A 23,229-nucleotide genomic window follows, 5' to 3' on the forward strand; every position below is an offset into this window, starting at 1 on the left:
GGTATGTCTCACGGGCACCTGAGCCGTCTCCAGGCCTGGCCCAGCCATGCCCAAGCCTGGGGGGCAGGAGAGGGGTGAGAAGTGATTCTGAAACCTGCATTTGGCTAGTACACAAGAGTAGCTCCCAAGTCCGCTATTTCCAGAAAATTCACTAGCACTGTGTCTCTGGCTGGTTTCCCCCAGCGTCACAATCTAGGGTAAGAATACAGTTAAAATAAGCAATCAGCATGCTGCCTTCGTGTTTGCCAAAATCTAAAACATAACATGACCTTAACAAAGGAAAAGAACAAAGATTTCCCATCACCAGCCCTGCCCTGATGGGGACAAGCCACTCCTGGAGGCAGAAACCTGCTGCTGACGGGCTTTGCGGTGTGAGGAAGAACGAGGACTCCTAAGCCTACCAGAGCGCACCAGGCAGGGGTCTGTGATCCTGCAGGAGCTCTGCGCGCCCACACAGCTGGCGCAGCAGCAGCCCCCTCGCTCCAGGCACCTGGGGTAGCTTCCCAGGTCTTGGGCCTAACTAGAGACCCAGCAGTGTCTTCATAAAGGCAACTTCGTAAAGGTGCAAGCCCAATGGCAATCAGATCAGGAAGATTCCATCTATGTTGTCATTAAGTGGGAACATAACACTGCAATGAAAAAAATGCCAAGTTCAAATCATCCTGAGAGGGCTCCTAGGGACAAGGAACAAGTGATTCTCCCTTTGGAGGGCACAGATCCCTGGCATGGATGGGCTAACGGTACCCAAGGCAGCACCCGCCTCCCTCAACAGCAAAAAACGGCAGCAGGACACGTGGAGCATGACCTGCTGATTTCACGCTCACTGGCAGGACTTCTGTCTTGACTTGTTCGTGGGACAGGAGATGCCAATTTTCATTATCTTGATGCTTCTCTAAGTCAGAATGCCTGGTCTGGGACAATGTGTGCCACGCCCAGTTCTCAGAAACAGCCTGGAAAGTTAGCGGTATCTCCAAACAGAAAAAACGCCCAACCACAGTCAGTGGCTGGGAGTGTGCACTGCAGGTTTTATACCGACCCAGCTTTAGCCTATCAAGGAGAAATGGAGGTTTGAGGGGCAGAGCTTTCTGATGTGTGGCGGGAGCTTGAGAAAAAGCCATGAAGGGGTCACGGGCCTTCAACCTTCTGATTTGGTTTACAATATTTTTGTTCTTGTTCCAAAGTCAGCCCCTCGAGGTTGGCACCAGTTTTCTTCCTTGAGGATTAATCCCGAAACCCAGCTCACTCAGAAAATAAACATCGACATTTGAGAAACTCCTCAAAAAACAAAACAAAACAAAACTTCCCAAAAGATGGATCATGGGAACACTTTTTCTCCTTCTCTTAGACGTCTCCTAATAAAAAAGTGGGCTTCTGGAAGCACATCCTATAGGCGAAGCCCCAGGAGCCAGGACACCCAGCGATGGGCCCTCGGGCTGGGCTGGTCAGATCATTTTTCAAGCAATCACTTTTCCCTGGATTTGATTCTTCGCTCGGGAGCCCTGGAGCCTCTGCTACCCTAAGAAGCCTCAGGTCTTTGTGTAAAAAGGCAGAGCAGGAATGGGGATGGGACTTGGGCAATTCTTGGGCCTCAGTTTCCCTATCTGTGAAATAGGATGATGGCTGGGTCATACTTAGTTTTCACCACCGAGGACTCCGAACCCCTTAACTTCCAGGTCAGGGTTTCTGTTTCCTAATTCTGAAACCCAGCGATATCGTACACAGCTGGCATTGAGTCCTTTCAGTAAGAAAGGTACTTGGGGGACGCCTGGGTGGCTCAGTTGGTTAAACAGCTGCCTTCGGCTCGGGTCATGATCCCAGCGTCCTGGGATCGAGTCCCACATCGGGCTCCTTGCTCGGCAGGAAGCCTGCTTCTCCCTCTGCCTCTGCCTGCCATTCTGTCTGCCTGTGCTCGCTCTCTCCCCCTCTCTCCCTCTGATAAATAAATAAAATCTTAAAAAAAAAAAAAAAAAAAAGAAAGGTACTTGGCCTCGGGGTGGGAATCCTTGTTCAGCCACGGGGAGACCTAGGAGTAAAGCTTATAGAACACAGGGCAAGGGTTGAGTTCCTTGTGGTTGGAGAGAACACCTTAGCTATATAAACCTCCCGGCCTGATAAATCAATGCCTTGAGACTTCCAGCCGGGCAAAGTTCCTTCTAGTAGTGCAGGTAATACTGGACTCAGATTAAGCACGCACGCTGCTTCCCAGACAGGAACTGCAGAAACGGGGAGGGAGGAAGAGGAAGTTCTCCTGTCCGCACCGATGGAAGGGAAGGGAGAGGCCTTGGCCAAGGAAGAGGGCAATGGACTCTGTCACTGCCCCGTGGCTTTGGGCACGTCACCAGGCCCCTGGGAGGACCCAGTGTTCTCATCTCCAATGAGACTCAAGCGGATCCCCAAGAGATGTGGCCTCTGCCATGCCATGGTTTTAGCATCTTCTTGGACAATGATCCAGAGCTAAAGGCTGGTCCAAAGGTCTGAAGAGGAAGGTGTTGGGGGAGGGGAACAGAAAGAAAAAGATGCGAAGACAGAAAAATAAAGGAAGCTGGCACAGGACCACCCATCCCACACAGACCAGCGCCCGTGAGGCTGGCTCGGCTGAGGCAATGGGGAGACGTGCCCAGCCCATCTGCAGAGTCCGAAGAGAAACTGGCGTGCTGAGCCAGAAGTGGCAGATTTTGACATGAACGCTGGGGGAGCTGTCCACTGTCCTTCGACGGGCTGCAGGTGCGGGAGAGGCAGTGCCGCAGGCCTGGCCACAGCCAGACACCTTTGTGGCTTTGGCCTTGCTGTGTCTGGGGGTCCTCCAGGGCTGAGCAGAGCACCCCACCGCTCCCAGGCCCAAACCTGGGCTTTGGCAGCAGTGCACTCCCACTAAACTACCGCTGCTCCTGTCGGAACTTATGTTCAGTCCTCTCAGGGGATCTTCCTGGCTGCGCCCTACACGTGGAGAGGGCGTGGGGTTGAGGGGGGGCACAGTGCATCAGCAGTCTCCGGGCAGGCTGGCTCACCATGCCTCTCAGGGTTCTCTTTGATGGCCAATGAATCTGGGACGGTTAACTGCGGTGTTGGTCACCTAGACACCCAGCGTCCCAGGAGACCGAGCCCCAACTCTACAAGGCAGCCCACGAGTCTGATCTACCACGCCAACGGGAGCAATTTCTGAAAAGCTCAGGTGTGTTCTTTCTAGAGAACTGTGAAAGCCTCCCTATGACGCGTCCCACTGCCACCAAAACATGAGGAACGGTCTAGAAGCCCTTCAGTCTCACTCAATAGCACAAAAAGTTTCCAAGTAAAGAATTTGTACTTGGGGGGGGGGGGGTTGGAAAGACTCAGGGTTTCTACACTATGGGAAATAAGGCAAAGCAATTAATAGACGTTGTTTAAAAGAAACAAGAACAACACTGCAGTCAGGCAGGTGAGATACCGGGTTAGCTGTTAGTTGGGCTTGTTTCTGGGAAGTTGGAGACTGGAGCTCTAGTAGGGGGACAGGACAGAAGAGGGGGGCTCTGTATGGGCAGAGGCAGGTGCCACCACCGGCCAAAGCCACACTCAGGGTACTTTGTATGGGCAGTATCCTTTTTTGCAGGATTAATAGGCACAAGGACACATGGCTGGATCCTCCCAATTTGGAATTGATGTGGACATGGTCTCCAGGAGTCCTACTCTAAGGTCACCTGCACATGGGACCCAAGCCCCAGCCTGTCCCTGAAGAAGTCAATGAAGAGCCCAGGCAGCCTACTTGTCTCACAACTGCTGCGTGGTCTAGTGTAGCAACACGACAGTATGGAGTGCATGCTGCTGGGACCTGAGTGTGTCCATGCAAAGGTCCTTAGTTCCAAGCCGGAGTGGCAGGCAGATGCTCCCACAGCCTTGCATGCTGGCCACACCTTGCTCAGGCAGGTGACCCCCGCTATGCTGCCTCCCATCTCAGACACGCTGGCCACGGGCTGTCAGTTATGCGTCCTCCCCCTAGTGTGTGTGCCTTGTGTCTGCCCTGCTCCACCCTACGGGCTGACGCGTCACGATTCCTCTTCAGCCTGCTTCTGTGCAACCCATCCTGCTCCAGCCTGCAGAGACCTTTGGGCTCTCGGTCAGAGGTGCTCGGTGAGGACCAGGGCTTAACTGGAATGAAATCATCGCTCCAAGGCTAGCGGCCTGGAACAAGGTCATCCTCTTGTTCTGTATCAGACTCAGGGCCACTGGACCACATGAGGCAGGAGAGACCCACCCAGGACTCTGTGGCGGAAAAACTCTACTTCATGAGAAATGTGTTTATGATATTAAAACTCCCCCAGCTTAAAAATAATGCTGTACTATATGTTGGCTATTGAATTAAAAACAAACAAACAAACAAAAAAAACCACACAAAAAACAGGGGTGCCTGGGTGGCTCAGTGGGTTAAGCCTCTGCCTTCGGCTCAGGTCATGATCTCAGGGTCCTGGGATCGAGCCCCACATTGGGATGTCTGCTCAGTGGGGAGCCTGTTTCCCTCTCTCTCTCTCTGCCTGCCTACTTGTGATCTCTCTCCCTCTGTCAAAGAAATAAATAAAATCCTTAAGAACAAAACAAAACAAAGAAAACCCTCCCCTGGTTTTGTCTTCTTTTTACTCTGCTCCCATTGTTTGTGTGTATCTTAAAGATGTCTCAAATTCTTCTAGGGGATGTAGTGGACGCAAATAACTCCATTATAAAAACCCATCAGCCTAGGACTGCCAAATTGATAGTCTGGAGGGGGCTTCTTCAACCCATCAGATACTTTAAAGTCTGTTCTCTCAGAAATGCCCCCCACATCGAAGCAAAAACCACAGAAACTTGTGCTCTATCCTGGAAAACTGAATACTGCCGAGAGCTCCAGAGACAGTAAAAGGAGGGAAAGAGCCCTCCCCTCACTCCCACAAATGTCCCAGACCCTTAAGGCTCAGGGGCATGGATCTCAGCAGAAAACCAGAGAAGGTATTTCCAGGGCCGGAAGTCTGTGGCTTCGGGAGATCGCACAAACGCAGGAGGGGAAAATTTGGCACCCAGTCAGAAAGGAGAGAATGGCCTTGTACTGTCTTGACTCACAAGGGCTCAGCACATGACACAGATAAGCGCTGGGGAGGACAGGGGGCTCGGCGCAGCTGGTGACTTCTCACCATTCCTTGGGTTATGAGCCAGCTGTCTATGGGCTCCAGGTCAGAGTGCCCACCTTTACCCCTCTTCTGGGCCGAGGACAGAAAAGTCCCAGAAAGAAAAGTCACAGCAAGACCCAGGATAAAGAAAGCAACAGTATATATCATGGAGACAGAAAAGCCACTGTTCAGAGTTGATCTGTCGTCAGTGTGCAAGGAGATGGGACCCGCTGCCCCCCACCCCCACCGTCAGCATGTTCCCCCTTACCTGCCTGAAAAAGAGAAGAGAAGTTTAGTAACTGAGAATCCCAACAGGGTACCAAGTACTCATGCCAACTATCCCCGCACACCTGAAAGATCTCCGTGAGGTCACGGAAGGCTGATCATGCTACTTCTGCTCATTAGGGCTCTGCGGTTGGCAAAGGGTCAATTTTTCAAAGAACCAGCTTTCACGAAGTCATTTCTACTTTTTTTTCTAACTTATTTCTGCTTTTTTCCTCCTCCTCAGTTACCTGTGCGTTCTTTTTCCAAACTCTTAACTCGAACGCTGAATTTGGGTGTATTGGCCTTTCTGAACAGGTACAAGCATGTAAAAAGTCACGATTTGGGTCTGGCTGCTCGGTGGTGTGGTGCTACAATTCTCTCCCCTTGCCTGTGTTCTCCTTCTCTCCTGTGGCCCAGTTTTCATTTCCAGGTCAGCACAGTTTAGGACACAGGACAGGAGAAGCTGCAATCTTGGCCGGAGGGCGCACATGGGTCAGTGTGTGTGCACACAGAGACATACCCAGACACAGACACACAGGGCACACAAACCCTGCTTCCCCCCATGCAGCAGTACACATGAAAGCGATCTGCCTACCATCATGCTGGAGTCATCAAAATCTCTAAAAACCGGGAGATGGGCCAAGCCACACACCCCGAAGGGTGAAGGGCAGGAAGCTGGCCACCTCTTGTACATACGGATTCAGGCCTGGACACTGATAAGGACAGAGGTGCAGCATGACACACCCTGGGCGTGGATGGGGGCCAGCCTGGGCAACACAGCGGGGAGCAGACCAGGTGGGCCCAGGGGGAGGGATGGGGCTGCCAGCCAGGTTGGGGTGGGCCAGGAAGGAGGGGAGGTGCTGGTGGGCCCTCAGCCCGGCCTCCTGATGCCCTCTGAGTTTGGGAGGAGACATTCCAAGTAATGGGAGAAACAGAGACATGACCACTGCATAGATTTTAGAAATCCCAGTCCTGGGGTAGGGGTGGGGGTGTGTGGAAAGCCAGACCCAAGGCAGTTGGGCTGGCTCTTCTGTGCCCCCTAGTGGCCAGTGCAGAGGGCCACACAGGCCGGCTACCAAGTTGCCTGAGCCAGGACAGAGGCGCCAAGTCCCTTCCCCAAGGTGAGCCTTCTCCTCATGGAAACCGGTGCCGGCCTGGGCCCATTTGGACACGGACAGCAGGAGGCCAGGAACTCTTGTTCTGGAAGCCAACCTCTCTTTCCAGTGGGCAGATGAGCACTGCTCCTCTCTAACCCAGCTGGGGGACCCTGAAAGGAGGTTCCGCTGTTCCAGGACCCTTATCCGCCCTCCCCTCTCCTTCCCTCCAAACAGACACTCATTCACACACTGCCACACACATTCCTTGGGTGAAAAAGGGGACAATCCCATGAGAAGCATTAAGACACAGATCCTTTCTCTTGCAATGACCTGAAACCTCAGAATCCACAGCTGCCATCTGGGGCTCTAACAAGCACCACCCTCCACTTCAAAGCACCTCTGCCTTTAGCTCTGCCCCTTACAGAACACCCTCCTGGCCTCCATCCCACGGCTGCTCCCACCCACCCCCAGCCCAGATCTCCAGCCAAATGCTGGCCCTCCACTGCCTGCTAGTACTGCTGTACTGCGTCGCGAGGCTGACGATGGACGAGCAGCCCGGATGTGGCTCAGATGAGCTTCTCCCTTCCTTGTACGGACCCGTGTTTCATCAGAGCGCTGCCCAGCCCCAGGGCAGTGCACCAGCTGACAGACCCCATCTGGCTACGGAGACCTGTGCCCTGAGAGTTAGGGGCCACCAAGGTCGGAAGAGAAGGTGGCTCTGGGGCCAGGCCTCCTAGGAGGGAGGCCCGAGCACACTGCTATCTCTCGGGGCCTGTCCACTCTTGTCCACAGGCAGGCTGACTGTACCTCCTCAGTGAGGCAGTCGAGTGCTCTCACGCCGCCAGTCTCCCCCAGTGGGCCCTGCCCCCCACGCAGCCCAGCATCTGCTTTCCTACCGGGCCCGACTTCCCCTCCAGAGGACTCCAGGTAGAAAAACAGACTGGAAAACCTACCACTTCAGAGCTCTGTTTCCGACTGTCCAGTGCAGAAGCCAGTCCTCCGACAGCTTGGGGATCCTCGTAGGTAACCCTGGAGACAAGCAGCACAGTGAGTTCCCTGCAGTGGTCCCAGGGGACAGAGTGGTAACCCAGAATCACTTTCCAGCCCTGGCACCTCCCTCACATGTGCCTGGAAAACCATTCCCCACAGCCCTGGCATTGAAGGGCTCGTGCACTGTCTGACTGCAGCTAAAGCCAGGAGGCCAGGGTTCCAGCACTGCCTCAGCCCCTCCTTTCCTCTGGGGTCTGGGCCACTGTCAACATTCCTCTCAAGGAACAATACTAGGGCATCTCCAAAGCCCAATGACAGAAGACGTCAAAGGTGCCCCGAAACTGCAGGCAACATTAATTCTTATTTTAAAAGCAGCTGCCGCAGTGGCCTTTGACAAGGCAGGTGGTGACAGCTGGTGAAGCGTGAACGGGGCCTTGGGTTGGGTTTCTGGTTAACCTGTTGATGCGTGAGCATGGAAACGCAGAAAGCCAAGTGCCTCAAGGTGCCGGGCCCCAGGAAGAGGCAGGAAAGCGTTCTTGGCCTGTCTCAAGATTGAACGAGAAGCTCAAAGCCATATTCCTGTGCCTCCCTGAGATGCAGGGAGTGGTCTATTTTGGGACCAACGTCCCGGATTTCATATGGCTTCTCCTGGCAGGCGCTGCCATCAGGGAACCCTCTGCCCACAACCTCGTGCAGGCAAACTACGCTGGTAAAAGCTACTCCATGCTGTGCCTGGCAGCCCCCCAGCTCCCAGCTCCTCCTCAGCAGCACAGGGAGCGGGAGAACGCAGAGCACTCTCTGGTGACTGACGGGAGAAATCCAACCGCAATCAACCCCAAGGCGGGAGCTGTGGGGTGGGGGGTGGGGGTGTTCATTCAAAATCTGTGTCTACTGCCAAGTCCTCACAGACATATTTCAGCGTTCTTGGCAGCCCTGGACTTGGTAACTAAAAGGCGTCTTTGTGTTGGCCTGTGACCAGGCCTGGATCCATCCTCCCCCGATGGCTTCCGAGAGCCACCGAAACGGTCGCCACGTACGTCTTGCGTTGTTCAGCCAAGGAGTTCCCTCTCGTCTGGGCAAACATGTCAAAGCCATCACGGGGATTACACTGCTGGAGTGAACTGAGGGTGCCGCTGACGCTCTCTGTCCCCAAGTCTGTAGCAACAAAACAAAGGAGGGGATGATGAGAATAAAATGTGGCCTGTGGACTAAGGGTCCCAAGGTCCGGAAGGGTGGGTAGGTTAGGGTTTTACACAGGGAGGTTGAGCAGCGGGGACACAGGCCTCTTCTCGGCACCCCTAGCCCACCATATGCAGGAGGAGCCATGTTGGGGCCCAGATTGGGGGACAGAAACCACGAGCCCCAGAGCTGCTCAAGGTAGGGAAGAGTCATTATGAATGAGGGAGATTGCTGACAGTGAGGAGGAGCCTGGAGCCGGTGTCCCTGCAGACGTCCCATGGCGCTCTCATCAGTACGCTCCTCACTGACTCAGTCACACATCTAAGCGCCTGGCTCATATATTTCCTTGACAAAGATTTTGCAGGCACCCACCACGTTCAGAGCCAGATCGTGAGCGGACCCAACTGAGACTAACGCGGTCCTCAGCCTTCGGGCGCACCCACTGGTGGGGGACAGACAGATACCCGCAGGACCTAGCTTGAGATAATTAGAAGAGCCTCAAAACTGACTCACAAGTGGAGCTTAAAGGACAAGGGGGACTCTGTTGCGAGGAGAAGGGGGAGAGACAGGTACCAAGGCACAGAGCCGGGAAGTCCAGGGTGTGTGGAGTGAACCACGCTTCTGGAGACAATGATGAATGAAAAGGCTAGAAAGGCAGGTGGGCAGTGGCTGGGCTGTGAAAAGCCTCAAAAGCCAGGTAAAGGAGCCAATGAGGAGGACACCAGACCCTTTTTCTTAAAAGGTTTTTAAAATTTATTTGAGAGAGAGAGAAAACATGAGCAGAGGGGAGGAGCAAAGGGAGAAGCAGGATCCCCACTGAGCAAGGAGTCCAATGTGAGACTCGATCCCAGGACCCCGAGATCATGACCTAAGCTGAAGGCAGATGCTCAGCCAATGGAGCCACCGAGGCGCCCCTAGACCGTTTTTTTGTTTGTTTGTTTGTTTAAGATTTATTTATTGAGAGACAGAGAGCAAACATGTGCAAGAGGTGGGGGGGAAGGTCAGAGGGAGATTGGAGAGAGAGAATCTTAAGCAGGCTCCATGCCCAGCGTGGATCCTGACATGGGCCTTGATCTCATGACCCTGAGTTTATGACCCTGAGACCATGACCTGAGCCAAAATCAAGAGTTGGACGCTTACCCGACTGTGCCACCCAGGCGCCCCAATACTAGACCTTTATTTAAGATGGAAGGCAGAATTCAATTTGACTTTCAGATATTAAATCTGGTGGCCATATGCTGGGTGGATTGAAGGCAGAGAAATCTGTTCCAAAAGAGAAACAGTGGCCATACTGGATTCCTGGATTCATGAGATGCTGAGAAGCCAGAATTACAGCAATGGACAGGTCGCTAAATCAAAGCCTGATTCAACTGAAATGGAATGAAGGTATAAAGAAAAATATGTTTTTGAAGATTTTATTTATTTATTTGACAGAGAAAGAGATCACAAATAGGCAGAGCAGCACGCAGAGAGAGAGGGGGAAGCAGGCTCCCCACGGAGCAGAGTGCCCGAATTGGGGCTCAATCCCAGGACCCTGAGATCATGACCTGAGCTGAAGGCAGAAGCTTAATCCACTGAGCCTCCCAGGCGCCCCTAAAAATAAATATTAAGAAAAAAAAAGGCAAACAGAAAAGCAAGGTGGAAAGAATTTTGTGAGGGCTGTGTGTTATCACTTCAATACCGTAATTTTATCTATTACAAATTGGTGTATCATCTAGTGTATTTGTAGCATCTAGAATCATCCACACTTGCTAATGGAAAAGTGGGAAAGTGGTGAGTTTCTTTCGTTTTAGGCTTCAGACAGCACCCTGGGCTGCTGGTTAGTTCAAGAAGAGCAAATACACCTGCACCATAACCTCCCATTTCCAAGCCCGTGGCAGGCATCACCAATCAACCACAGACTCATCTCCCAAGCAGCATCCTTCTTAGACCTTGTCCCAAGCAGCCAATGAGCTGAAACCTATTTGCCATCCTTGTCCTAGTTAATTTGAGAAAACAATCACTTCGGCCACAGAGAACATTCCAGATAAAACACAGCAGCTACCGTTTCTTAAAGGCAAATAGCTTTCAGTTGCTTGGAACTCCCCCCACTGCCCCCTTCTTTCCAACACAGGTTTAAACTTTGAAGTTAAGGGACAGAAGTCATCAACTAAAAGTGCCACAGGGTGTCAGGGATACACTTTTCCATGGATCCCTCTAAAGGCTCTCTTTGGGCCTTCCAACCAAGAGAGACAAAGGGGCCCTCAGCCCTGACTCACAACCGGGAAGTGGACTGAAAAGAAGGCCCTTGATAGCCCTGTGAGACACTTACCTAATCCTGCAAGCTGAGAGGAGAGAGAAGACGGGGGTGCCGTGTTCCCCACCATTGGGCTCACCACAGCTGGAGACCCCGGGCCCAGGTCTATTAAGTTGTCTTCCGTCACCTCGTTCAGTACCTGCCAGCACATAAGACAGTGGTAAGCCCCTGAGCCCCGAGCTGGGGTCCTAGGTACGAGCCGGCAGGCCCGCTGCAGGGTGCCCGAGGAGAAACAGCAACGCTGCACTAGTCCAGGAACAAGGCAGTTTTCCTCACAAGGACTTCAGGGCTCCATGCTGGCCCCTGCCCATTGGTTCCTCCCTGCTGTCCCCAAAGGAGGCAAGTGAAGCAGTCACTAGGACAGCTGCTGTCCAGGGAGATGTAACTTGGGGCTTGCTTGCCACACTCCCGCCAGAAACGTGTCTACTAGTTCTTTTGCAGTATCCCATCAGCCAGAGCTTGCTCTTTCATTATCCTAACTTTTTTTTTTTTTTAAAAGAAAACTCTACCCCCAACATGGGGCTTGAACTCACGACCCTGAGAAACCCATGCTCTAGAGACTGGGCCAGCCAGGTGCCCCTCATGACCCACATATTTAGCCCCCACTTAAAAATGCCAAAGGTGAGACCAAAGGGAGGCAGGTCTCCCAGCATCTGGAGAGGAGAAAATTCTGAAGGAATACTTACTCCATTACTGGCATTTTGCACCGATCGGCCTGACCTGTATCGCTCGAACCTAACAGGGGAAGGGAAAGCAGAGTGAGGAGGGACGATGTAGCACAGTGATGCTCACTGGTCCTGTGAAGAGCTCCTAGGGACCAAGGCTCCAGGAAAGGAAACCAATCTGGGCCATTTGGGGGACCAGGGAGAGCGGACTCCCCCGCCCCAACTTCGCCATGCCTTCCCTCCAGAGGATCAGCCTCCAGGATCACCCACAAGCACATGGATGTAAGGGAGGAAGGTGTTGGTTGGCAAATGCCATCATAAGGCGGTCATTATAAGCATCCCCAGCTGTCCCCTCACTCTCTGGGCCCAGAGTGCTCCTCTTTCCTAAAAGGGAGGCTGGCCCAACCATTTACCTGGGAGTAGTTCAGATATGTCATGCCCTCCCTTTCCACAGAGCTGTGCTTGGTGTGATTAGCCTACGTCACTAAAATGCCCCCAGCTCAGCTTGCTGGAGGAAAGGGGCTGGGGCCCACACAGGGCAGACGCTTAGAGGAGGGAGATAGGCACAGGCCCTTGGCCTGGCCCAAAGACTCCCCAGCAGCAGTGGATGGCACCTGGCTAGGAGCAACCATGGAGAGCCTTTCCTCTCTCGTACCCACCAGGTGGAGAATCCAAGGACAACTGGGAGGCATGCACATGGACTGCCCTTGCATTTAAAAGTTCCAAAATGCCATGGGCAAAGAGGTGGCTAAGAGACCTCCTGCAGCTAGAGACTGGAGAAACCAGCCTTTACTGAGACCTGTTGGGCTCAGCACCTGGTGAGTAGGGATCTGCACAAGGGATAATCTGGTTAGGCAGTGTGTGACCACTGTGGTTTCAAGAGAGACTTGGGTGTTTTTATGAATCATGGCCTATCAGAAGAAGCAGAATGCTAATAGACCTGAAAGGTTTCTAATCCTGGAGTACCTTTCTCACACCATCTTGGAGGGACTAGCAGTCTTATCAACAGCACTCTAGCCAGAATGGCACCTCAGGGCTTGCCTCTGAATTTGTGGTTAGGCCGGCCTTGGCAGACTCGGGAGAAAATGCTCACATGAGCCCGTCTTCCTATCCTAGAAGGGGCAGAAATGGCTTTAACAGGTGAAAGGCCAGGCTCACTTAAGGTAGAGAAACTGGAGACACAAGGCAAAACCAAGGGGTCTCAAGCTGGGAGTCGAGGCACCCCAGCTCTGATTCTGATCTCCAAAGGACACACGAGGCCCCTGGGTGGCCCCACATTCTTACTAAAGAGTTTTCTTCGAAATTTGTCCCATAGACCCAGGACCACCCATGCCTGCTCCCCAGCTGAAGCGGGGACAAGGCCCGGCCAGAGTCATGACGCCCATAGCAAAACGTCTAAGCCACCAGACCCAAGTATCTATCCCACTGACCCTAACTGATGCCAGGTCATCGCGCTGTGAGTGCAGGGACCAGGGCCCCAAGTCTCTGAGGGTCGAGGGCCTCCGACTTGGGAGAAGGTGGCCCTGGGCAAGGTGTCTTCTGGTGCCTTTGCTGGGGGAAGCCTGAGCCACAGGCGCAGAGTGATGCTCTGGGAGCTGCACCTGCCATTTTCTCCTACTGACAACTCCTTCCCCAGGGGAGGATTTGGAAAAGAATTTTCAAGCTGGTTACCTCAAATCTGAAAATGATTTGGCTGCAAAAAAAACTCAAATGAACTGTGTGTGTGTGTTTCCCTAAGCACCCTGCCTTCTTTGGAACACTCTAGAAATGCTACCAAAGGGAGGGGAAAATCTCTTTTTCTTCTTTCTTTGAAGATGGCAAAGAGGAAGTCTTTTTTCCTTAGCGGAGATCCCCCCCCCCCACCCCGCACTTTAATCCTTTTCAAACTCAAAAGGACCTTCAAAGGGGCAGGTGCAAGCTCCGGGCCCCAGCCCTCCCCTAGAGGGCCTGGGGGGAGTCAGGGAGGCAGGGCAGCCTGAGGCTTGCAAAGGGCAGAGCCTAATTCTGCCCGTCACCTTCCTGCTGCTCGGTTCCCAGGAGAACCAGAAACATTTTCCCTGTCAGTCAAGAACAAATTAGCATCTCCGATGAGCATTTTCCAACCCTCCTCTCCCTCTCCTCATTGTTCAGGAGAGAAATTCCTCTGTTGGCAACAGTCTCTGGGCAGGACGAGAAGGGACCCCGGCCCCACCTCTCATAGCGGAGGAAGACGTTGTTGAGGTCATCGTTGACGTGAAGCAGTTCCTCAGTGACCTCCTCGTTGGACACGCGGGAGATGAGTTCCACGATGCGCTGTTGCATGGCTCGGCAGGTCCTGTTCAGCTCCTAGGGAACACATGCACCTCTGACTAGCCTGCTTGTGACACTACGTGTCCCATTCCACCTCCTCTGGCCAAGCGGGAGCCAATTCTTTAAAATCACAAAAAGTGCACGCTTGCCCAAGAAAGCCAGATGTGAGGGGCATGCCAAGTGGAAGGCCCCTCTCTCACTGCCTCCTGTTGCCCCAGAGGAAGCAAGCTCTTTTTCAACAGAAGGACAAGGGTCCTTAGCTCTATACTCTCACGTGTACATTGGCACAAGTTTGTACAGAGCGTTCTTGATAATGTCTAAAAATATGATCCTTTGCAGTTTGCTTTTTCTCTTCAACAGAATACTCTCGTTAACCTTTCCCCATTGTCTCATATGGCCTCACCACTCTGTACCATGAAGCATTTCCCCGTGCTTCCATTGCTGGGCATGTGCCTTAAGGCCTCCTTTTGGCCAATGCAAACAATGCGGCCAGGAACATTCATACACACACAGGCTCCTACATTTGTACCAGTGCTTCCATAGGACAAGCTCTAGAAGTGGAACTTCTGTGTGAAATGGTACACGGTCATTTAGAATACAGACTGGTAATCACAAAAGAGCCTCCAGAAAGACGAGACCAGGTCATCTACGCTCCCAGCAACAGCAAGAGTGTATGTCATGACTGTATTAGGTATATTCTGGTGGCATGTGTGACATCTTGCTGAGGTCTGAGAAGCTAGCAAGCTGACACGTCTTCCCGAAGAGACTCCGATGGACCCCTGGTCACCACTGGAGCCCGCTCTACCCTTGGAAGAACTGTTCCCCTGAAAACAGACCCTTCCCACTTTCTGACCTGGCTTCCACAGGCTCTCCCTGCTCCAGATGGCGGCCTGACTCGTGCTGTCGCTGAAACCTGCCTGTGGAACTCCCTCAACCACCTGCCCAACTGACCACAGAAAAGCTCCAAGTCCCACTGGGGGTGAAACAAAGAAGAAGGCTGTCCCCACCACCTGAACACCAGAGGCAGCCGATGACCCAGTTCATGAAGGGGATGAGAGATGCACCAGAGGTCGGTCCTTCCTTCTCACAGCTCAGCCTCCAAACCACCTCCTTCGGAAATGTTTCTGATGGACTTAACTGCTCTAGACACCGCACATGTACACGATCTAGGTTCAGCTTCATATTCTGTCTCCTCGTCTGGCCAGCTTGGCCAGAACTAGGTTTCCCCTTCCACTAGACCAGAAACACCACGAGGGAGAAGCAGATGCCATCATTTCCTACCCCGGAGATGACCTCAAACCCTACGCTGAGCCACACATGGAGAAAAGGCCCAGTAATCATCTGCTGATTGGCCAGATGTGGCCAGATGCGAAGCAGGGAATCCCAGGGCTTACCAGTGCCGTGTAACACTGAGCTTGGCACGCAGGGGCATTACGGCTGGACCCCCTATCAGCCTCCCCCTCTACATCGAAGCTCCTTGAAGGTAGGGCTGGCCTCTCTTGGCCCAATTTCTCCAGCATCCTTGACCAACACATAGTAGCTACACCCTAAGTACTTTGGAGAGAAGTAATTGATGGAGGCAGGCTTCCTTCCTTCTATCCATACTTAGTCCAAGGTCTCTAAACAGTGTTCCCTTACACACTTATATGCACATACATACCCTTCACCATTGGACGGTGAGTGTCCTGAGCCTGATCCTGCAGGTAAGACCAAAGTATTGATGATGACAGACCTCCCCATCACAGAATAAGCAGATCATGACCAGCCAGACACCAGGTCTGGAAACTGCTTCTGCCATCAGCGTTCCCCTGGCTGCTCAGCCTGTGGGGGCTCCTTCCCCAAGAGCAGGGACAGCTGAGGAAAGAAGCCCAACCCACATGGGTCAGCCCACAGCCACCCCACTACAGAAGGGGTGTCAAGACAGAAGGTTTCTAGATTTAGACAGCTGGGTCCAAAAGAGTCTGGTGTTCACCAGAAGAAAAAAAGCTTCATTGGAGAGCTTCTGGATTGCTGGGCCCTGTCTGGTTATGGAAACACCGCCCTTGTCTTCGTTCTACCCTGTTGCTGGCCCTCCATACAACCAGAATGCTGCTCTGGGTTACGAGGCCAGCAAGTCCAACATCCAGACCTTCTAGCTTTTTCTGTGGAAACAGTCCCACTCTTGGTTCTCCTACGACTCCCATTCTAGGTTTGGGAGAAGGCAGAGTGATCCTAGAACTAAGGGGCTGTCAGCAAATCACTGGGTATTCACAACTCCTCTCTCCCTCCCTCTGACCTGGGGTTTCAGGGACTGGCTGCACCCCTGGCCAAATCAGCCTCCATGGGGAGTAGCTTTCCCACCAGCAGGTGACACAGAGGAGGGGAGGCCAGAAGCAGACTGAGGCTGGAGGGGGAAGGCTGGGGACACCTCCACTCTTTGATGCTCTGAAACCTTGGTCCACACAAAACTAATTGCTCCCCATCATTGCCCTGGCTCAGGATCTATACCCGCTTAGTCTTGTTGCTGGCCCCCTCTCCACTCAGGAGAATGGGCAATTCTCATTCACCTAGAATCAAATTTTCCCTCTCTAGGACTCATCCCCAGAAGTCAGCATTTATAAACATACATGCATGAATTAGAATAACACAAGGCAAATATAAAAAAATTAATCGCACAGGATATCATATCCAGTAAGATGCCAAGAACTGTCCACTCTCCACCATTGTGAATGGCTCATATTCCCCGGCCGGCCCTGAGAAGAAAAGGAGAAAAGGCCTGAGACCTGAAGCCTGGCCAGAACTCGGTGATGGATTGCCACAATCCCAGCCACGGTGACACCCACAGGTCAAATCTAGTCACCGCAGGGACAGTGACTACACAGGAAAGCCAAAGGCTCAGCGGAAATCCTAATTACAGAAACAAAGTGCACTCATGAATGAGAGCTAGAATGAAAATCGAAAAATGGAACAAAAGCCCACACAGATGAACTTCTGAAAAAAGCAATCACGTTAGATCCCAGGAAGGATCCCATGGCTAGCACTGAGGTGCACAATAAAAATAATCTAATCATATTATGATACATCGTTAGAGCACCTGGAGCACCTTCTCAGGGCGTGTAAGGGAGCACGGATTTGGATTCACTTTAAAGGACCATAAAGGACCAGCCTTCATTAAGCAAAAGGAAAAAGACATTTGGCCATTCTTGGGCAGCAGATCCTGCCTAGTGCTTTGGAAGACACGCTGGAGACCAGCCAAAGCGTGTGGGGACAGAGCAGGAAAGCCAGAGCCTGGGGACACAGGCGGCCAGAGGGAAGAGGCACAGTGCCTGGATCGCTTCCTGGATGTGTATATGCCCCGTACAAAGGAGACGAACACTCAAGGTGTCCGCAAACAAAATCTCTGATGAGCAAAAGGTTCTGGAGCCCCAGCCATAGGCCCACTCCCTCTGGCAAAGGTAGCCACGGCCCCCCGCCCCCTCCCGCTCCAGACAGGTCCAGAACAGGAAGTGTGGCTCTGTCTGGTATTTGTGGCCAAACAGCAAGCCCTGGCTCCCTGGGCTGGGGAGGGAAAGGAAAGGTCAGTGACTTCCTATCCAAACTGTAGGCCAATCCCAAGACGGAAAGAGGTCCTGAGCCACCCTAGCAGAAGCTGGGGGCATCACCTCCCAGAGCCACCGGCCTTCTCCAAATACCCTTCAGACTTTCTAGAACAGCAGACGGCCTCAGGCCCCTTACTGCTCTGGGGCCCCCAACAAGTCAGCCCTCTGCCTGCCATGTTCCTCTTCTTTTTCACCGAACGAATTCCTACTCATCCTTCAAGGCCCCAGAATGTTTCCCCACCCCAATGCTTAACCACAACATTTTTAAACGTAGAAAAGATTTTAAAATGCTATAGTAGAGCCCTGGATTCTAACTACTATTAACATTTTACACTTCCAGCTTACCATGTGTCCACCCAGCTATCCATCTCCCTATCCACCCAGGATCCTGGGGTCTTCCCCCAACCCGTACCCCCTCCAGTCTGGACATACTTCCACTCAGCGCTGCCGCCCCATGTGGTCAGAGCTCCCTCCTCCTAGCATCTCTGGCTCGAGTGTATCTCCATTAAGTGAGAACAAGCTCTTACCCCCACCCCAATCCGTAGAAGCCTGGGAAGAAAGAGTGGGCCTCAAGGATGGTCCACCCGAGTCAAAGGAGAAACAAACCAGATCGTTCAGGAGACTGAAGGGAATGCCTCAGAAACATGTCTCCAAAGCACCTGAGCCACTAGACAGAAAAGCGCAGGGATGGACTCAATCTCCCCCACGGAGCCCAGGCCCTCCTGGGTGCTGGGAACCAAGTGGCAGGCAGTAAGCAGCCATGTCTAGGTCAGCTTTCCAGCGTTCTCTGGGCCTGTTTCTCCCTGGGTAGGAAAAGGGGGTCGGAGAAGTGGGGAAGCTCTGCAGAGGGCCCCTGAGGCCCCCCCATGGCCTGGGGTTTGGGACACTCCCACCGAGACACTGCAGTTCTCTGTGCAATTTTATTTGTGGATAAAAGCTCCCCACACCTCACAGAAGTGTTTGGAAAGTGCAAGATGATGTCTGAGACCTCTAATAGCTCTAATATTATCAGCGTGGAGGAAGAATGAGACCCCAGAGCACAGAATGTGGTGATCTCATGGACCGTACGCACCAGAAGCATCTGCTTTGCCCTTTGCACTTGCTGCCTTGTTCCCCATAGCCCTCAGCTTGGGGCGCTGGGAAAGATAGCCCTGACCCCAACGGCAGAGCCTCGCATGCTCTGATCCCAGAGGGACACTCAGGGGTCCTTCAAAGAGCTTTGCCTAACTAGCCCAGAGAGTCCGCCTAGAGCTTCCAAATCAAGGATGTCCTAGGGCCTCTGCAGAAAATTTTACCATGTCCTTCCTTCAAGCTTTTGAGTTACTTTCTTCTTCTTTCTTAAAAATTTTATTTTAAATAATCTCTACACCCAGCAGGGGGCTTGAACTTACAACCCCAAGATCAAGAGTCACACACTCCACTGAATAGCCAGGTGCCGCTAAGTCATCACCTTAAAAAAAAAAAAAAATTAATCACCTTAAAAAAAAATAGGGGCACCTGGGTGGCTCAGTGGGTTAAGCTACTGCCTTCGGCTGAGGTCATGATCTCGGGGTCCTGGGGATCGAGTCCCACACAGGGCGCTCTGCTTGGCAGGGAGCCTGCTTCCCTCTCTCTCTGTCTCTCTGCCTACTTGTGATCTCTCTCTGTCAAATAAATAAATAAAATCTTTAAAAAAAAAATAAACAGTGAGAAAAAAAAACAAAGAGATCAAAGGGGAAAAGAGGAACAGCACATTGAGATTTCTGCCACCAAACACCAGCAGGCTGTCTACAGGACCTCTGTGGGGTCACCCGCAGCCAGACCCATGGCAGGCACAGTTGGGAGACCTTCCTCTGCCTACGCCCCCCTCTAAAGCAGCCACACAGAGTGACTTTCTTCTCATCCTAAGTCATGAGAGCACACAGCTTGCCCTGATCAATCTTCCCACCATGCAACAGCCAGGACAAGCATTTCCTACACGCTGAAGATTTTAGCTTTGGCCTCCTCCTATGTCCAGTTCTCAACAGAGGAGGGGGAACAGCTGGTCAGGGTTCTTTGTGCAAAAGCCCTCCATCGATCAGAACTTATTAAAATAACCTCTTTCTAATTAATCCCAATGCCTTTATCTGTTCTTCAAGGGACATTCTCATCCCCATCTCGCAAAACACTCTTTTAATCATCTTTATGGGTTTCCTCTGAACCTTCTCCAAGTTCTAAGGAACACAGAATAAGGTCCTGAAGATCTTTCTACAACAGCAAAGGAGGGCGGGGAGAAGAAGAAACTCTTTGTTGAAGGGAAGGGGGAATAATGAAGCCAAACATGGAGAGTAAACTAGATCTCCCTAGAGAAAATGGTCCTGGACACCCCAGTTTTTGTTGAAACGAGATGCAAGAAGCAGGAGGGGACGTGCCATCTGCTACTTGAAGAAACAACGCGGAGGAGAGCTTCTTTTATGATGTGTTGGTAGCCAGGCAGGAATGCCCAATTTGGACATCACTGGATTAATTAAAAGTTATTATTATTTGAAAACAAAGCTCAGGAGGCTAATTTGGGAGAGACGGGGAGTTACTGGATGACAGCCTCAAGATCGTTAAAGATTTCCAAAACCGGACTCCCAGGCTGTAGCTAAGGACATGAATTTCAGCAGACACAGAAACGGTCTCAAATTTCAGGCCTGAACCCAAGTGCCCACATGCAGGGTACGGAAGATATGGCTTCCCAGCCCTAAGAAAGAGACGGAAGGTTTTCGGTTGATGGAAGCTCTCCATTTTATAGCCTCCAGCTGAGAACTCATCTTCAAGGTGGGCTGCCAACAGCCACTTCTGTACCACACAGACCAGGCCCTGGCAGGAGTCTTCAAATATTTAAGGACCGACCTTTGTGAAAGAGGACTTTGTTATGTTCTGTGGTTAGAGCAGACAGACCAGGGTAGCGGTTACAGGGAGACAGACTTTAGCTTGCCCTCTACAAGGATGTACTGACGATAATCGCAGGAGGTCCGACCTGCATATGATTTGCCTGCGCCTGGCACTGTGCCAGCCACCTCAAATGGACAATTTTTAAAAAGATTTTATTTATTTGAGAGAGAGAGATAGCTCCCACATGAGCAGGGGGAGGGGCAGAGTGAGAGGGGGAATCTCCAATGGACTCTGTGCTGAGCATGGGGCCCGAGATGGGGCTCAATCTCTCAACACTGAGATCATGACCGGAGCCGAAATCAAGAATTGGCCGGCAAACCGGCTGAACCACGCAGGCACCCCTCCCATGAACAATTTCTATTCTTCCAAGAGGAGTGTGATCACTCCGGGCCCTGCCCAGTCTCCCAGTCTTGCCCAGACTGTCAGTGGTCGGGCCTGGATGTGAACCCAGTGATTCTTTCCACCCTCCTGTGGTGGTTCCCAAAGTCTGACCAGGACATGTGTCTGGAAATGAAGTGTTCCGTGGGCTCACACAGCCTGTCATGTCAAGAAAATGCTAAGAAAAATGAGGTGGCCGCTGAATCCGAGCACATGTGTGGAGCTGGACTAGTTGCCTAGAAGCTCTGTCCCAGCTCAGGGAGTGGAGGGCTCTGTCCCGGCACAACGTTCCCTCTGGGCCCCCTGCCTCAGTTTCCCTCAGGGGCTCCGACTAAGATGACAGCACACTGTAAGGAGTGGCCCCAGTCTCCCTTCAGGCTAGTGGCTCTCCTGCCCAGCTTCCCTGTGGCTCTTCAAGGCCACTCCTGAAAGTACGATGCAAGGCACAGGAAGCAATTAGGGACATCACCGTCCAGGACCGCGCTTCGCCAGCCCCGGTGCATCCCGGGGCTGACACCTCCAATTTCCTCACTTTGCGTTTCCTCTGCCTCCTACCCAGCAATTTACACTTGAGTCGGGAGAGGCTTCTGTTGGCGTGAACATTTGGGTTGGTGACAAATGGGTTTATTTCCATGGCCCCGGCCAGCACCATGAGCTCTGGACAGCTTCTGCCCCGCAAGCTGGCTGCCCTCCAGCTCAGCTGAAGGGTCCTCAGGCCACATTCTGATCCTATCACTTTCCAAGCAGCTGGTGACATTTTCCCACGAGGAGGTCTCACTGTTTGGGGTAGCCCCCGCCCTTGGGAGCCCCTGCCCCGCCGGCCTCCGACTGCTGGGGAAAGACAACGAGGGGAGATGTCAGGGATGACTGAGAAGCAAGGCTGGGAGCCAGCAGGACCGCGGCTGCTCGCACAGAGCTGTGCAACTCCTGAATCTCCCGGGCTAAGAGGGCAGCCTCCCACTGGCACCCAGAGCCATTCTTTCTCTGTTTGATTTATAAGATAGCAGGGAGGGTTGGTAGGTTTGGAGTTGGAACAAAACAGAGGGAAGGAAAACGTCATGGGAAGCAACCTATTTTTGAAAACTGTGAGCTGACGCCAGGAGATTAGGTTCTGTTTGTCTTGGCTGATGGGCTTGTTTAAGCGCGCGCGCACACACACACACACACAGAGGCATGCACACACACACAGAGTATGCTTGCTGTCTGGGTCTGCTCTGGCTGTCTAGAAGCATGTTGGCTTTGTTCAGCCCACCCCCTGCTGCCAGGAGCTCAGCTCTGTCCACTGCAAACCACCCCCTGTCAGCAGGAATTCTGATGCTGACACAGCACAAAGTTGCCTCAAGAGGCCGTCACAGTTTCTGGATTGTTTCTGGACTGATCTCAGATTCCTCTGTAGCGCCTAAGGCCTGGAAGAACTCCCCCTATAGGCTGGGAATGGAGGTCAATGGTGCCTTAAAGGGACACTGGATGCCCTATTGTGTGGCATGCAGACAGCTGGTCCCTACAGAATGGAGGCCAACCGGGCCGGCTGTAGGTGTCAGGAGCGAGGCTGGGAGAGGCCGCGTGGGGCTCCTCATTTGGGCTGGCTGAGGGTACTCGGCTTGGCTTTAAGAGCAACCTGATGTCATGGGTTCAGGAAATGACCCACTTCCTGTCGGCCTCTCGCACCAGGCTGGGCGCTCCTCCAGAGCAAGGACTACGCTCCATGCACCTCTGCTTTTTCGGCATCCGGCCCAGAGCAGGTCTCCACCAGGGAAGGAAGAGGGTACGATGAGAAGCGGCCTGGGAGCAGGCCTGGTCACTGTGGCCAGGGGCACTGCTGACAGGCGGGACCACCCGGGTTGGGCTTTCGGGGGCTGCAAGTAGGTGCCAACAGCGGGCTGGAAGGAGTGGCACTTGGGGGACCAAGACTGCCGGCTCCAAGTGCCAGACAAGGAGAGCGGCAGCAGGCACGTCGTGAGGTGCTCCTGCCAGCTCACCAAGCCAGTCTGGCTCCTGACCTGTTTACTCAAGTATCTTGCCTCCCGCTGAAAAGATCTGGCATTTGCAGCTTAGAGAATCTCTTCTCCACCCCTCCAGAAGGTCACTGCTTCTAAGGGCAGTGCTGCTGCCACTTCCTACAAAGGCCAGAGTCGTCGGAGACGGTGGTGGTGGAGATCGGTTGCTAGCTTTTGTTCTGGCTCATCACAATCCCTGACGCTAGTCTGAGGGTGGTCCTGGAGGCCAGCCCTGCTCCTAGACCCCTTCCTGCCGCACCCCCAGATCTGCAGGGTGCCTAGTGGTCAGGGAGGCCAGTTAGCAGCAAATGCCCAAGAACCATCAGGTGCCCAACCCCGGCCTGGACCCCTCAGTATTCAGGAGAAGAAAAAAAGCCTCCACCTCCTCTCGGTCTCAGGACTGTCTCAGGGGCAAAGTGTGGCTAGAAGGGCTCCTGCACACGGGGAAGGTTGAGGAGGTCCTATCACAAGTGCTCACCACGTAATG

The 23,229-nt window shown here is 52.8% G+C and overlaps 1 protein-coding gene across 7 annotated transcripts in view; it reads right to left on the reverse strand.

Annotated features, from left to right (window-relative positions):
* Nucleotides 1-23,229, reverse strand: part of TOM1L2 (target of myb1 like 2 membrane trafficking protein) — a 120,578-nt gene that overhangs the window by 7,491 nt on the left and 89,858 nt on the right. For 4 of the 7 annotated variants that reach the window (XM_082706791.1, XM_082706792.1, XM_082706795.1 and 1 more), the window contains 5 exons: nt 13,794-13,927; nt 11,624-11,672; nt 10,953-11,076; nt 8,500-8,617; nt 7,426-7,501 (listed from right to left, as the gene is read on the reverse strand). In XM_082706791.1, the coding sequence (XP_082562917.1) occupies nt 7,426-7,501; nt 8,500-8,617; nt 10,953-11,076; nt 11,624-11,672; nt 13,794-13,927 (501 nt within the window). Of the gene's footprint in view, nt 1-5,135; nt 5,202-7,425; nt 7,502-8,499; nt 8,618-10,952; nt 11,077-11,623; nt 11,673-13,793; nt 13,928-23,229 lie in introns of all 7 variants that reach the window. The other 3 variants (XM_082706789.1, XM_082706793.1, XM_082706790.1) reach the window with 2 other exon arrangements.

Source organism: Mustela nivalis (assembly GCF_964662115.1).
Source record: "Mustela nivalis genome assembly, chromosome: 17".
Lineage (NCBI taxonomy): Eukaryota > Metazoa > Chordata > Mammalia > Carnivora > Mustelidae > Mustela > Mustela nivalis.